Source organism: Leopardus geoffroyi, chromosome D4, assembly GCF_018350155.1.
Source record: "Leopardus geoffroyi isolate Oge1 chromosome D4, O.geoffroyi_Oge1_pat1.0, whole genome shotgun sequence".
NCBI classification, from domain to species: Eukaryota; Metazoa; Chordata; class Mammalia; order Carnivora; family Felidae; genus Leopardus; species Leopardus geoffroyi.
The window spans coordinates 91,698,751-91,714,083 of NC_059342.1; the positions used below are offsets into that span (position 1 = coordinate 91,698,751).

The 15,333-nt window shown below is 67.6% G+C and overlaps 1 protein-coding gene across 2 annotated transcripts in view; it reads left to right on the forward strand.

Annotated features, from left to right (window-relative positions):
* Positions 1-165: 165 nt before the first annotated feature.
* The window catches only part of RXRA (retinoid X receptor alpha), a 96,086-nt gene continuing 80,918 nt past the window's right edge, over positions 166-15,333 (forward strand). Inside the window, exon 1 of one of the 2 annotated variants that reach the window (XM_045469695.1) lies at positions 166-290. In XM_045469695.1, the coding sequence (XP_045325651.1) occupies positions 263-290 (28 nt within the window). In that variant the 5' untranslated portion in view covers positions 166-262. Of the gene's footprint in view, positions 291-9,970; positions 10,057-15,333 lie in introns of those variants that run through there. The other variant, XM_045469694.1, reaches the window with a different exon arrangement.

Genomic DNA, 15,333 nt, shown 5'->3' on the forward strand with positions numbered 1-15,333 from the left:
CCCCCGCCGGCGCCGCCGCGGTCGGAGCGGAGCGGGCGCGGGCGCGCGCGCGGCGGGGGCGCGGGCGCGGGCGCGCGGCGGCGGCGCGCAGCTCAAGTAGTTTACATTGTTGGGCGACTTTTGCAACAACTCGCCGCGCCGCGGCCTCCGCGCGCCGCCGCCGCCCCGCCGCCGCCGGCTCCCGCCGCCCGGGCCCGGCCGGCCGCGCCGGGGGCCGCCGCGCTCGCCCGCCGTCCCGCCGCCGGCCGCGGTCGCCGCCGACATGGACACCAAACATTTCCTGCCGCTCGGTGAGTGCTCGCGGGGCCGGGCCGGCGGGGCGGCGGGGCGGCGGGGCGCGTTCCCGGCCGCTCGGCCCCGCGCCCCCCTCCGCGCGGCCCTGGCCGAGTTGTTGGGGCGCCGGCCCGGGGCGGGCGGCCGGGCAACTTTTCCCGGGCCGGCCGGGGCGGGGGGCGCGGGCGCCGGGCCGCCACTCGGTCTCGGGGCGGGAGCGGGCAGCGGGCCGGCGGCGGGGCGAAGGGGGGGCGGCGGGCGGCTGGGGAAGGGGGTCCCGCCCCGGTTTCCCCCCCGCCCCATGCTCCCCCCCCCCCCCCCCCACTTCCCGGGCTACGCCGGTCCGCCCGCGGCCCCCGGGCGCGCAGCTCCAGCCGGGCTGCGCAGGGGCCGGGCCGGGGCGGGCGGAGCAACTTGTGCGCTCCCAGCCTGCGGCCGCCCTGGCACCGGGACGGCCTGTGCGCCGCCGCCCGGGCTGCCGAGGCCAGCAGGCCGCCGGCCCTGGAACGCGCGGGACCCCTCCTCCCCCGGAGCAGGGCGCGGGTGGGCAGGGTCAACGAGGGGGCCTTAGCACCGGGAGCCTCAGACCCGGGAAGGCCCCATTCCAGAAATGGGGCCCCTCACTCCGGCGCACCCGGCTGCCGTGCGGGGCGCCCTCCGGGGGGGGGGGCTGGCCCTGCACTTGGGGGGAGGACACCCCTGAGGCGCGGAGGCTCAGTTTTCCTGTCCTCCTGCTGCCATCCCGCCCAGCGGTTTCCCTACCCCAGACTGTCCCCCCACCCGACTCCAGGCCCTGACCCACGTAGCAGGAGGAAGGGGCTTGGCCAGGCGTCTCCCCCCCACCCCCCACCCCCCCGCGGCCGCTGCCCTCCCTAGGGTTTGGGAGCCAGTGAGAGGCAGGGAAGGGGGGAGGGGGTGGGGAGACTTTATGAACGAGCGCCGGGAAGGATATTAATTTGGTGGTGGGGCCGGCAGCCAGGCTGTGAGGCTGGGTGAAGGATCTGTGCTGAATGGAAATTCAAACAGCTGATTATGAATGAAACCCCTCGGTCAGTCGTCCCTCCTGCCTGCCCGCCCCCCTGCAGCCTGGGGCGCAGTTTGGCCACCAGGTTGGCAGCCAGAACCCGGCACAGCTGTGGGAACGTTTGCTGAGACTGGGAGGTGGCGGGGAGCCAGCAGGTGGCCCCCAACCCCGGGTGTCAGGGTGAGGATTTGAGCACCCCAGCCGCCCCACCCCCCCACCTCACAAACAGGGCGCGCTGCAGGGACACTGGAATACGGGTGGTCAGATCTGGGAACACCCACTCTGCCTCTAAGGTGATGACTTCTGCAGGCGCCAAGCTCCTCCCAGAGCCCCCAGGGGTGGGCACTCCTGCCCATTTTGCAGACTGGCTTTGAGAAACTGAGGCCACAGGATACAAAGTGGTAGATTTTGGATCTGCACCCCTAGGTGGGTGCCTGCGTGTGGGGAAGAGAAAAGAAAGCTAAGTGTGGGGTGGCGGGGCCCCGTGTGGGCCGACAGTGGCTCCGTTTCCCCCGTGAAAGCTTTGCGTGCTCGCATGCACACAGAGCTAGGCTCTCCCGGAGGATCCTTTCTGGAACAAGAATGCTCCGCTCTGTCTTGGCTCCCCGCCCTCGACATGGCAGGGCCCTGGCTGGGTACTGGGAGCAGGAAAGGTCTGTGCCTCTGACGTCCTGGGAGGGTCCTGGGACTTGACATGTGCAGGGCCCAGGTTGCAGGATTGCCGTGCTGGAGTCCCCCCCGCCCCCGAAGAGGCGAGGTCCTGCCTCGGAGCCCTGGCCCCGGGAACCTGGACGGGTCCCTCAGAGACTCAGGCTTCACCTCCACCAGGCTGGTGGCCTGCCCAGCAGTCCCAGCCCCAGGCTTGGGTGGAGAGTCCTGGGCTCTGATGACATTTTATTTGTTTTCTGAGCTGTGGCCTGCTCTGAAGTGTAGTGGAGTTGAAGGTCCATTGAAGCAGCTAGTTGCCCAGGCTCTTTTGTAAACACGGCCTGATCCCTCCTGGAGGTGAGTGTCGGAAGGCCCCGTGCACTCGTCCGGGGCCCGGCTGGCAGCCTAGGTCAGCCCTGCGCTGCTGGGAAGGCTGACCCACCTGCCTCTTTCGCCTGTCGGGCCCTGGGCAGAGAGGGCCTCTCCAGGCTTGGCGGGTCTGGGCACTTGGCCGTCACCTCCCTGGGTGTCCCCCAGCTACTGCCCGCTGAGCTCCCTGGTGAGGGCAGGGACGAGCCCAAGGTACAGGTACTGGTGCTGGTAAGTGGCCCAGGGCAGCCCCTGCTTCCTGCCCCTGCCCCTCGGTGCCCCCCACACCCACGGAGGAGGCCTGCATTGGCACCCACCTGGGCGGTGGGGCTAGAAGGCTGGGCCTGCACAGGCGGCCAGAGGTCTCAGGCCTGGCCAGACCCCGCTGGGCTGTTAGTGGCTCACTTGCCTGGGGGGATGGGGCAGCCAGTAGCAGAGTGATAGGCCCCCCCGGCCATCCTCTGGGGGACTCTCAGGGACCCGAGTGAGCTGGGAGCCCTGGTGAGGGGCTTCTGGTAACATCAGGGCCCCGAGGGACCCAAAATAGAGCACATTCCGGGGCCTCCCGAAATAACAGGGTCACATGACTCTTGGGAGGCTGGGCTTGGAGTCCGGGCTTGGAGTCCGGCCTGCTGAGGCAGTTCTGTCTAGGCCTGGGCACTGCCGACTGTTGGGGCGTTTGTTTTGGTAAACTCCAGAGGGGGCTCTGTTTGTTGACAGGAGAAGTGTCAGGGCGAGAAAAACAGCCCTCGGTGCGGCCTGACCGTGGCCGAGGCCTTGCGGCCTGCGTACTTGCCTGCATCTAGCTGTCGTGCCTGGGCCCGGCGTGCACCCCTGACCCCCTCTGCCCAGACGCGGGTGGAATGGGCTGGCCCCAGGAAGGGCCGTGCTGGGAGCGCCGTCGGCCGGGAGCTAGGGTTAGGCAGAGTTGAGCCAGTAGACTTGCTCACACAGGGGCCGCTGCTGGGGAGTTTGGGTAGTGTTTCCAGCCGTGCGTGTCCTTCAGAGCCTGCGGGGAACTGAACTTCCTCCAGGAAGCCCTCTACCTGCTTTCCCTGGCCCCCACCTCACTCCCTCTGTTTCCTCTCCTGGGAGGGGAGGAGGGGGGGCTGTGGGACTGTGCGGGCACAGAGTGGGTGATGGGGCGGGGCCGGGTGCCCATGCCAGGGGCTTGGGCGTCAGGAGAGTGGCCCCGTGGTGATTCCAGGTGGGCCAGACTTGGGCAGCACAGAGGTGGCGTGGGGCAGGGGGGTCCTAAAAGCCTCTAAAGGCCCAGACCCCGTGGAGCCTCCCACAGAGTTCTAGCATCTTGGGCCTCGTGGCTCTTGCCCCCACAGTGTGTTTTAGGGCCGTGGTCTCGAGTGGCGAGGGAGGCCCATCCTCTGGAAGGGGCTCCTGGGCCCAGCTCAGCTGCTCTCCACTAGACACAGAGCAGGGGCCACTGAGCCGGCCCAGTCTGGGCGCCGTCCTCGGGCTGAGGCTTTGGAAGCCTAGACCTGCTCCTTCCCTTCTCCGCTGGCTCCAAGCGTGTCTTCCGTTGTGGGCTTTGGGGGCTGGGGCTTTGAGGTGTCCGTTCCCGTGGGAACTGGCCACCGGTGGTGCCAGGGATGGGGAAGGGGTCCGGGCCCTCAAACCCTGTGTGTGTGGACTCAGAGCCTGGGTGGCTGGTGGGCTGGTGCCCCTTTGGGGATCCCCTTCCAGACCTTTGTCCGGATACTCATTAAGCGTGTTGATTTGAGGGATGCTTTGGAGGGGGGGGGGGTGGGGAGAGCTGGTCCCGCCTGTACATTCCCTCCTCTGTGCAGCCCTGCCCGCAACATTTATGTTCTGTGCGATGCAGTTCCAGCCCCCTCCCCTCCCTCTCCTCCTCCCCCTCCTATCACGCCACTCCGTCACTTGCTCCCCACGCCTGCTCTCTCTGGAACGACCCGACCGTCCCCGGGGGTGGGAGGGACCAGGAGCAGCACCTTCGTGGGGGTCCGTGTCCTGTTGCTGGGCTGGTGGTCATGCGCCAGGGGTCCGGTCCTCTCTTTGCCGTGTGTGTGCGTGGGGCCTGCCTGTCTGTCTTTCAAGCCTCAGCATGCATCTGTAAAATGGACGCGGGTGCTGGGGAAGGCAGCCCGTTTCGTCCTGACGGCCCCTCTTCGACGGTGAGGTCTGTGGCCAAGGGCTCCCCGGGACTTCTGCCTGGGTCAGGGCGGGCCCGGGCCTGGAGAGCTGGATCACACTGGGCCCCGGAGCAGAGACCACGGCCGGTGCTCTCAAGTGCAGGCAGCAGACGCGGAAGGGAGGGCCGCCCCCGGCCTCCGTGAGTTGAGTGAGCACTGTGGCCCCTCTGCCGGGCGCCTTCACCCCCGGCCCTCTCCTGGAGGCCCCCAGCAGGCGGGTGGGGCAGCGGACACGCGGGCACCCCTCCCCGTCCTCCCATCCTGGCGCGAGGCGTTCTGAGGCTCACGGTTGTGCCGGGGGCTGCACGCACGGGGAGATCGCACCCTGGAGTTGGAAAGCAGTTATGGGGCAGAAAGCAGCTAGATGAGATCGGCGCGGCCGGGGGGGGGGGGGCACACGAGCGTGCAGGGCCTGGATGTGTGCATGCTCACGCTCACATTCTCCCTGTCAGATGGCTCAGGCCCTCGCAGCTGGGCCCTGCCCGGTGCTCCACCAGGAGGTGTCACGTGTCCCGGAGATCTGTGTCCCCGCGTCCCTACATCTCTGGGTCTCTGTGCCCCTGGGTGAGCGAGGGGGCCGCTGGGGGCCTGATTTCCTCATCTCCAGAAGCCAGACGGGCCCCCGTGGTCCCTGCCCACCCCGTTTGTCGACACTTCTCCCAAGTTCTGGGCCCTGGGCTGCCCCTTTCGAGGGTGCTGATGACTCCAGTCTTTGGGCACCTGCTGTGTACTTGGGACTTGATTTTCAGGACCTCATGGAGGCTGCAAGGAGGCAGGCCCACTGAGCACATGGGGAAATTGAGCTCTCCCATGAGGGCTGACGTGGCCTTTGCTGAGCCTCTGGGTCAGGACCGTTCCCCAGGATTGGGAGTGCTGTTCCCTCAGGCCTCTTCACCGTCAGGTAGCATTTTCAGAAGACGCTTGCGTCCCAGGGCCCGGATCTGTGCCCCGACTGGGCTGCCTAGGAGCTCTGTTACGGATCTTGGGCCCACAGGTGAATGAGTGCTCTGTTCCGTGGGACTTGGGGGAGGACTGAAACTTCACTATGTCCCTTCTGTCTCCTTGTACCCACTGAAGGTTCTCTGGGCAGCAGAGGCCCCCCCACCACCGATCCTCATCCAGGGTTGTCCTTGGCTGGAGGTGGGGCAGGATCAGGGCTGTTGATGGGCCAGAAAGCTGTGGGTGGGGTCGGCAGCCAGAGGCACAGCCTGAGGACCCCTGTGGCCCGGTGCCCGCCTCCTCACCCCGCCGGGACTGAGCTGTCCAGGAACAAATTCCTGAGGGAACTGCGTGGTGGTCGCTGGGCTAGAATGGCCACACTGGGCCTCCTGGGCAGGGCGGGGCCCTGGTTGTCTCTGTGATCACCATTGCCTGCGGACACACTCACACACGTAAAGTACGCGTGCACGGAGACTCACGTGCATACACGCACACACGAGCGCACACACAAACACGGGCATGTGCACACACGCGTATGAACCCCCGTGTGCACGCATGCCTGCGCACACACAAACACACGCGTATGCACGCACAGGTGCGTACCCACAGATGCACACTTGCACACACCCGCCAACACGCGTTTATACGCACGCGTGCACATGCACACATACACGCGCTCACTCAAATGCAGGCACACGTGCACACGCCGGGCCTTGCCAGCCTATCCTAACAAAGTCTCCATGAGCTTTTCCTTAGGAGGACCCAGGCCTGCTGGCTGGACTCGGTCCGCACGGCACCTGGGGCGTACCTGCTGGGTGCTGGCCTGTCCTGCCGTCCCACCGGGGTGGGCCTTAGGAGCAGAGGGCAGGCAGAGTTTCCTGTTGGAGCTGGTCCCTGTCGTGAGTCTGGAGGAGAGGCGGCCTTGCAACAGGTGGCAAGGGGAGGGGACTCCAGGTGGCAGGGACAGCCCAGACAAAGGCCCGAGGCCAGTCCTCCGGGCCTGCGTGGCTGCAGCTGGGAGAGATGGTGCCTTGTGAAAGGAGACGGCATGTCACGTGTCCCGGCGAGGGCCTGGGATGCAGGTAGGTGTGTGGGGGCCCGGGGCCACGGGGCACCATGGGCATGGTGATGTTTGTGGCTGGAATTAGGCTCTGTGCAGAGGGTGGGCCGGAGGCAGGCCAGGGCTGGAAGGAGGAGGGGTCCCAGGTGGGCCTGGAACCTGACGTGGCAGGTGTGGGCTGCTGACCTTGCCCTGGCCGGGCCGCCCCGAGTAGCAGCCTCCTGAGGGTCAGGCCAGGCCTCTGGGCTGGCTGCGGGTCTCTGCCTTCCCCTGGTCAGGGGGTTGGGAGAGTGGTTGTCTCCCTCCCCCACCCCTGCTCTCCTCCTTCCGGGCCCTGGGGCCCTTGGCCTGTCCTTCAGGGACAATGCTCTCCAGCCCATGCTCCGTGCCCCACGTTAACTGAGATGCCTCAGGGCCTGGGGTGCTAGTGGGTCTCTGGGAAAGAGGATGAGACACTAGGGTGGTCAAGAGGGCTCAAGCCCAGTCCCGGAAGAGGAGTCAGGCCCAGGGTACCCGATCAAGTTGAGGGGATGGGATGACCATGGCGGGCAGGGTGGCCGGGCCTCCTGGGGTCAGAGCAGGTACCCGAGGGCCATGTTGGGACTGGCCTTGGGGCCAAGGGATGGGACACTGGGAGGCTTTTGTGGGGCTGGAGCCCCTGGGGCCTCAGTGTGAGGCATTACCTCCAGGTCCCCTCCTGAGATGTTCACAATTGGCCCTTGGCTCTGAGTTTCCTGAGGACTCTACGTCTGCTAGCTGGGGCTGGGGGTGAAAAGGGGAACCCTTGGTCTGAGACCCTGCTCCTGGGGTGACTGAGGGCCTGGCCCTAGCCTCTCTGCACCTCCGTGGGCCCATCTGAGCAGCGCTGGTTTCCAGCCGTGCCTCGGTTTCCCTGAGGTGCTTGGGGCGCAGTGCTGGTGGCGATGGGCCTCAGCAGAAGGGAGACAAGAGAAGGGGAGCGCGCGTTGGGCCTGGGCCAGGCGGCGTGTAAATCCTGCAGCGCAGCGGATAAACCCGTGGAGTTCAAAGCCGGCCCCGGGTGCGGCCGCCCGGCTGTAATGAGGTTACTGATTCAACAGGCTTCCTGGTGCTGCGGCCCAGAACCGAGGGAGGCTGGGAAGCCCCGGGGAGGGATCTAAGTATCCCATAATTGACCAATTTAGCTTAAGTGTCCGCACCGGCCCCGGGCAGAGGTCAGGCGGTGACAGCCCAGGTGGCCCGAGTCGCCGCGCTCGTGAGCTCCCGATGGACGGCCGCCTCGTCCAAAGCTCTGGGGAGTAGGCGCGCGTCAGGCCTGGCTGGTGCTGCGCCCCTGCCTGGACACCCCCCGCCCCCCGCGCTGTCTGTGGCGTCTGCCCTAAAGTCGCGTCCTCAGCCGTGGCCTTCTGGAGGCCCGCGTGTTGCCCCAGCCTGAGCCGGTTTGTGTGCAGAGTGCAGTGTGGCGTGCTGGGCGCTCGGGCCCCGCCGTCGGATCCCCGACCCTTGGCCGGGCCGTTCCCCCGTGCCCGTCGCGGGGTCATCGTGCTGCCTCGTGGGGACCCGGGAGGGTGAGCCGGCTCGGTGCGCACGGGGGACTAGAGGCCGCCTGCTGTGGGCTCCACCCCGCCTTCCGTGGTCCCCGAGGCTTCCTGAGAGCAGGGCCCTTTCAGGCGTGTGCAGTCACGCGGCCCCCGGCACGGGGGTCCAGGCAGCGCCCGGCTGATTAAGGACCAGGACGGAGAAGACCCCGCGACTGACTGTCGGTGGCAGCTGGATTCCCACGCTGTGCGGGCCGTACCCAGTGTCCTGGCGAGGGGCTGGGGGGGGGTGGGTCCAGCCCCCGCTCTCCAGTGAACCCAGGCCTCGTGCCTGCGGGACCCGCTTTGCTGGTTGGTGGCCCCTCAGAGGCGGGGCCGGGCACGGGCAGCGTTGGCCAGTGACCGTCGAGGTGACAGCGGTGGCCGCCGTGGGGGCCACGTCCTGAGCCGTGTTCCCGCTCACCCGTGTCCGTGGACGGGCCCGTGCGTGGGGGCTGTTTCGTCTGTATTCTGCGGTGGAGGTTTCAGGCTCGGGGAGGTTGGCCCCGAAGGCTAACTCTGGGGTCTGAGGCGAGGCGGGTGTCCTTCCCTGGGACAGTTGGTGCCCACCTGGTACCCCCTGTGGCTCGGCTTTGTCCAGAACAACTTTGGGGTGCTCCCGGCGGAGGCTGTGTCTGCCGCTCTCGGGAGGGGCGCTGGGTGGGGGGCGTCCCTGGAGCCCCCTTGTGTCAGCCCGCTCAGGTGGGTGGCTGGTTGCCCACCCCTGCTTCCTCGGGGTCCAAGAGTCGCTTTCTGCAGGGATGCGGCGCAGGGCTGGGGTGGGCGGTGCCGTGCTCCCCAAACCGGCTTGCTGCATGCCTGGGCAGGCGCCTTCTTCCTTCTTGGCCTCGGTTTCCCTGGGCTTCTCTGGCTGCCGGAGGCTTCTGCCCTTCCCTCCTGGCACCTTGGCCTTGTTCCTGTAAGCTCGTGGCCGTCTGATTTGGGCGTCACAGCTGTGGACCAGCTTCTCCGGAACTGGCTCTGTGCCCTCCCTGGGCCGAGGGGGACGGGCCCCGGGCTGGGGGTGGGCTGCCCGTGTGCTGGGAAGCGTAGGCTCTGAGCTGGCTAGGGTGGGGCTCTGGTTCTGAGCTGGGAGAGTTAAGGGCCAAACACTTCGGGGTGAGCTGCTTGTAATGGGGAAATGGTGAGCCTCAGGAATGGCTGGGCATCGTAGGGGGCGGCGGGGGCATGCTGTCACCACCCGAGGCCAAGCCAGGCTCTTCCTGGGCTCTGACCTCCCCTGCCTGGAACACTCCATGGCTCCCCATTGCCCCCAGCATGGAGGCCAGGCCTCTGCTCAGTGTCGCGTGGCTCCGTAGCCTCTCCGGCCTCATGAAGCACCACTCCTTCTTCCTCGCCTTCTCGTGTTTGTAGCTTGCTGGCGAAGGCCGTCCTGTGTGAGGAGTGAGTGCCAGCTCTGAGGTGGGGGCTCTGTGGCCCTGGGTTGGCAGATTTGCCTGTCTGGCCTCCAGTTTCCTCACCTGTCAACCGCCTGGGGAGGCTTCACGGAAAAGGTATTGTTGTAGTTGGGTTTTGAGGCACGAATAGGAGTTTGCTGGGTAGGCTTGGGAAGGGAGTCCAGGTAGAGAGAAGGGGTCGACTCTCCCTGGGGATTTCTGGCTCCAGCCAAGGGTATGGGGAGGGGATGCCCATGTGGACGGGCGCTCTCCCTGGAGAACTTGGGAAGGATCTGGCCGCGTGGCCGGGCCACTGCGGCTTGCCCCTTGCTGGCTGGGTTACAGGCCTGTCTGTGCTGGTGAGGAACCATGGGAGCATTGGTTTGGGGGGGAGGGGTTGGTCAGCTGGTCTGGGAATAATTAACCCTGTGAGGAGTCAAGGGTGGCGGTAGGCCTGGCTCTCACCTGGTGGACCCCGTTCCGGCTGTAGGCAGCCCCTCGGAGCTGGTTGCCCGCTGGCCTCATGTCCCCTCTACCTCCAGGCCCTGACACGTCCCTGTCTGGAGCATGACCCATGCTGGCCCACCGCGTGTTACACCAGCTCAGAGCTCTGGTTCCTGGGGTGAGTGGCCGTTGCCGCGTCCCTCTCTGGGTGGAGGTGCCGGGGGTCCCGTCCCCACCCCGCCTGGCCGTCCCTGTATCCCTGGTCCATCCCCGCGGTGCCCCCTGCTGCACGCCTGCCCCTTCCCCCGTGGCAGCTAGGTGTCATTTCCCAGGGGCCTCCTGTGTGAGCGCTGCCTGGAGGAGAAAACCGATGGGGCCAGAGTCCACGGGAGGTGGCTCACCCCACCCCTGCTCCTGGACTTTCTGCCTAGGACCAAGGTCGGGAGGAGGGCTGGGAGGTGGGGACCACAGGCATTGGGTGCGTGACCCCTGGGGCAGGGCAGTGCTGGCTTTGGCCTTCCTGGGCCCAAATGGGGGGTCAGCCAGGGGAGGGCAGCCGGGACCTCCCTCTTCCTTCTTCTGTCTTGGGGACACAGGGTCAGGGTACCAGCCCTCCTGACCTGCGGGGCCCGCCTGCCCCCAAGGCTGGGACCCCAGGGAGCCTTACCCCCGAGAGGCTGACCCCTCGAGAGCGGGGGCCCCGGGGGACGGGTGGCCTGCCTGCCTGTCCCGTTCCGGCTCTGCCACGTGAACTCTGTGACAGGGAGCACGTTACTTCCTCCCTCTTTATCTGGGTTTCCTCGTTTGTCAAATGGAAGGAAGGATGTTGGGGCCGGAGGTGGGAAGTGCGGCGGCTGGCGGCTGCTCCCGGCCGGGACCCTTGGCAGCCGTGCTGCCTGGGAGCGGCTCTGCCCCCCGCGGGTCCCCGGCCCGCGGAGCGTCCCTCCTCATCCGTGGGGTGGCTTCTGGTCCCGTTTGCGGCTGAAGCCACGGTGCCAGGCGCTGCCCGGCCTTGCGAAATGTTTGTTGATTGAATTAGTGCTTCCCGCAGGTGCCTCCCCTGCCCTCTGCCCTTCAGAGAGGTGGTGGGGGGAGGCTGCCCCTCACGAAGTTGACTTTCACAGTTGCTGCTGTGGCGCGAATCACTCTCTTTCCGGGGTCTGCTGGCTGTCGAGGGAGGGGGGTCCCGTTGTGTGTAGCCTGGGAGGGGGGCAGGGAGAGGCCGGACAGTGGGCCAGGCCCCTGCCCTGGAGGGTCCCCCGGGCGCCCTCGAGGGAGCCTGCGGCCGTGTGCGTTCCTGCCCACGGGGCGAGCCCCCCGGTGGACCCCCGTGGATGCCAGCTGCTGCCCGCTGCCGGGGAGATCTTGGGTTTCCCGTGGGCCCAGATGCGCAGATGCATGTGGGGAAGGCCCCTCAGCCCCACATGACCAGCCGTGTCGGGACCTGGTTCCTTCCTCTGCTGCTCGGCACGTCTTGTTGAAACTGGGTCGTGGGGGGGGGGGGGGGGGGGAGGGGATTAAGGCCTGGCCAAGAGGTCCGGAGCAAATCTCTCGCCTGCCTGCTGTCCTTGTCTGTTCGTCTGACTGGCTGTGTGTCCGTGGACATCTGGCCCCGCTGGGGAGGCAGAGTTGAGTGAGGCCCATCCCCCGATGGGGCCAGAGAGCAGGGAGGGACCCAGTGCTGCCAGTCGACAGCGGGTCACCTTGGGCCCGATGTTTAAAGCCTTTCGGGGCCTCGGTTTTCTTGTCTGCAAAGTGGGGCTGATGGCGTGTCAGGGCAGGTCGCCTGGAGTGAGAGTGGAGTCGAGGTTGACTGGCCCGATGTGATCCCTGCTCTCCTTCTGGGGAGGGAGATGGTGTGAGTGTGGCAGGAAGAGGTACTGAGGGCAGGCGGGGCACAAAAGAAGTGTTACCAGCCTGCCCTGGGCCCTGTGAGTTGGGTCGTGAGGGATGAATAGGAGTTTACCTGCGAGAGGTCGGTTTCTGTATCTTCAGACGTGCACGCGAGCTTTGTTTTGTCAGGGGCCACCCCAGAGCGCAGCTCCCTGAATCCGCCTGTGTGGCTACAGCCAAGCGGAGCGGGGGGAGCTGGCATCAGAGGGCATGGGGGAGGCTCTGCGTCCTCTGCCTCCAGGGAGTTGGAGCCAGGGGAGGCTCCTGGGCCAGGGAGGGCGGCATCTGGCCTGTGCTTCCTAGGAGGCTCTGCCGCTGTGTGAGGAGCGGGGCCGGAGCGCAGGGCGGGGGAGCCTAGCCAGGCGGCCGTGGTCTCGGGGCTCTTGGCCCGAGTGCCTGAAAGAATGATGTGCCTTTTACCAGACGAGGAGAGCGGTAGAGGGGGCAGGTCTGGGGGCCGGTCGGCTTGTTGGCCGGGGAGGTGTTCTGACCCCCGGGAGAGGTCAGGCAGTGGCTGTGCGGGCCCGCAGTGCAGGGGAGAGGCCCGGGCCGTGGTGGGCGGTGCCCCAGGGGGTCGGCAAGTCCGGGCGGCAGAAGGGAGTACCCGGAGGGGCGGTCCTGAACCCGGCTGGGGTGGGACCACCCCCCCCCCCCAGGCTGCGCCTGCAGGGAGAGGGGCTGTTTGAGCCGGGCCTTGGAGGCGGGACCCCCCCCCCCTTCCCTTTCATTTCTTGGCACCTGCTGGGAAGTTGTGCCCGTGGTCCTCGTGGGTCTGTGGCCGCAGAGCTGCAGTGGCCTCTTCCTAGAGGCAGCCCCCCCGGCCCCACCCTGAGGAGGGGTGCGGAGACGTGCTGGGACTTCCCTCCGTGCCGGCGGGGCTCCCGTGGCTCGTCCCCTCTGCCCCCAGCCCAGGGTCTCTGCTCTTTGATGGCCCGTTGGAAGAACGTGGCAGCCGTCGCGAGAGAGGTTGTTTCCGCCCCCCGCCCCCCACCCCCGCTGCAGCTGGGGGGCACCGCCGGAGTGTGGCGCGTCCCGGGTCACCGGGCCGGACACCGGGTCCCCCTGCACCGCACCCGGCACGCTCCTCGCGGGGCGCCTCTCTGGCACGTGCCGGGAGGGCCAGCCCCAGGCACCTGAGACGCGGGAGAGCTGTCCTGGGCCGTGGCCACCTGACCCAGGCAGCTGGGCAGTGCGGAGCATGTGCCTTGGCCTCGCGGCCTGGTTTGGGTCCCTGCTTAGTGTCCATACCTGCATGGAGGGCTCACGCTAGCTCCAGGGCGCCTGAGGGTTATGGGAGACGGGGCGCTGCAGGCCCAGTGGGGAGCACAGCCTCTCCTGGTGACCCTCCTCGGGCCGGAGGGGTGGGCGGGTCTGCGGGCCTGGCCCTTCGCCCGGAACCCACCACCGCGACTGCCTCTGGCTGCGTCTGGCGGAATTCAGAGAACAGGCCACGGCCGTCAGGAGTTAGGGCTGAGTCCTCCCAGCACGGGACCGAGGGCAGCGCTCGCTCCAGGTTGACCGGCCCCCAGCCCCCGCGGTATCCCTGGCCCCTCCGACCAGCCCCAGGGTCACAGGGCGAGGTCACGTCTCCTCACGCCTTCGCTGGCTGCAAGTCTTGGGAGAGGCGTGCCCTCCCGAGTGCCCTCCCTGCCCACAGCCTGTCCCCGAGACCTATCTGCTCGTGGGCAGTTACTGCATGTCCTGCGCTGGGCCCGAGTGGGGGAGGGGCGGCTCCGGAGCCCACGCTGACCCTGGACGTGGCCGATAAGCCGCAGAGCTTCTTATCAGAGGGGCCGGCCAGTGTCCCTCACCCCCTTGGCCATCACTACGGTCCTGCATGGAGGTCAGGCCCTGTGCCCCGTTCAGCCCGGTGGGAGGGGGGTAGGGGCCGGGCAGATCATGGCCTTGTGGTAGCGATCAGACCTCGTGGGGACCTGGGGGTGTCTCAGGGACCCCAGAGCGAGGAGGTGGTCTGGCCTGGGCCTGGGCCTCCCTGCCCTGCTGAGTTTCCGTCTCTGGGTGTCCGCCCCTCTCCCCCCCCACCCAGTTTCAGAGAACAAGATGACTGCTGTCACCACTGCTGTCCCCCTGGCTGCCTGGACTCACGCTTGGTGCTTGGTGGCCCACACCAGCCAGCACCTGGGACCGCAAGCTGGGATCTGGGTCCCCAGCCCACGTGCCTGGGGCAGGTGGGCTGCTGGCGTCTCTGGCCCCAGGCTTGGCCTCAGGACCCGGCGGTCACGGGGCCCAGGGTCTACCTCTTGTCCTCTGCTCCCAGCCGTGGGGGCTCCTACCCTACACTTTCCGGCAGGTGCCGAGGGTCTGTCGGCTGGAGGGTGCTGGGCAGAAAGGCCGGGATTGGGTGGAGGGCACGTTGCCCACCGCTCCGTCTTTCTTCCCCACCCCCACCCTTGGGGACCCCGTCCTTCCCAGACTCTCCTCAGGGACTCGGAGGCAGAGCCACACGGGGCAGGGGGACCTGGCAGGGTCACCCCTGTCTGGAGTCAGGGCGCGCTGCACGCGTGTGTGCGAGAACGTGTGAGTGCGTGAGCCCGTAGGAGTGTGCGTGCCTGAGTGTGCACGTGTGTGTGTGTCCTGTGTGCCCTCTGCCCCTACCTCCTGCTGGCCGGGCTGCACACGGGCTCGCCCCCGCCCTGTGGGCTGGCTCCCTCGGCGAGGGCTGACAGGTGTCTGCCGGGAGGCCGGGCGGGCGTGAGCCAGGCGGGGGCTGGCGGGCGGCTGAGCTGCGCGAAGACCTGGGGTTTACTGGTGGAGGCCAGAGGATGGAGAAGGTCGGAAGCAGAGGTGTGTTCTGGGAAGCTGGCAGACCGTCGCAGGGAGGGCGCTTTGGGGCCGGCTGACGCTGGGTGAGGCTGGGCGCGTCCCCGTTAGACTTCCCTGGCCAGCGCCCCCCCGGAGCCTACGTTAGTTCCCCCCGGGAGGGGGCTGTGAGCGTCAGATCCAGTGGTGGCCCGCGAGGGCTCCTGGGAGTAACGGGGGCTGCTGGGGCCCGCCCGTGGCGCGTGCCCACTGCCGCGGGCCCAGGCTGTGGCAAGCATCGCTGGCCGGGGGCCGCCCTCAGAGCCCCTTTGAGCTCCCGCCTTGGCACCCTCGACCAGTCGGTGAGCACTGACCCAGCGGATGCCTTACTGAATGGAGCCAGTAGGGGAGGGTCCTCACAGAGCTGAGGAGGGGGAGGGGGCCGCACGCATGAGCTGTGCCTCGCCCAGGTGGACCCTCCTTGCTCTCTGGCTGGGTGTCTCAGCTCCAGGATCCGCTCAGGGCGAGCCAGTCCTGCAGGTAGGGCCAGTCATGCTCACTTTAGTATGAACGAGCCTCGTGTCCATCCTGGACGGGCCCAGTAGGAAAGGATAGGAAGGCAGGTTTCCTCCGATTGTTCTGTGAGGATTTTTAGGTCCGATTGCCCCGTCCGTGGTGAGCTGGTGCGAGCCGGGAGCCAGGTTCAATGTCTTACTCCAGCCGGCGCTCTTATTTTCTGACTGCCCCCCTGGGGCGGTGGGGTGAGCGAGCCGACGGGGAACTGGCAGAGGGGAACACACCT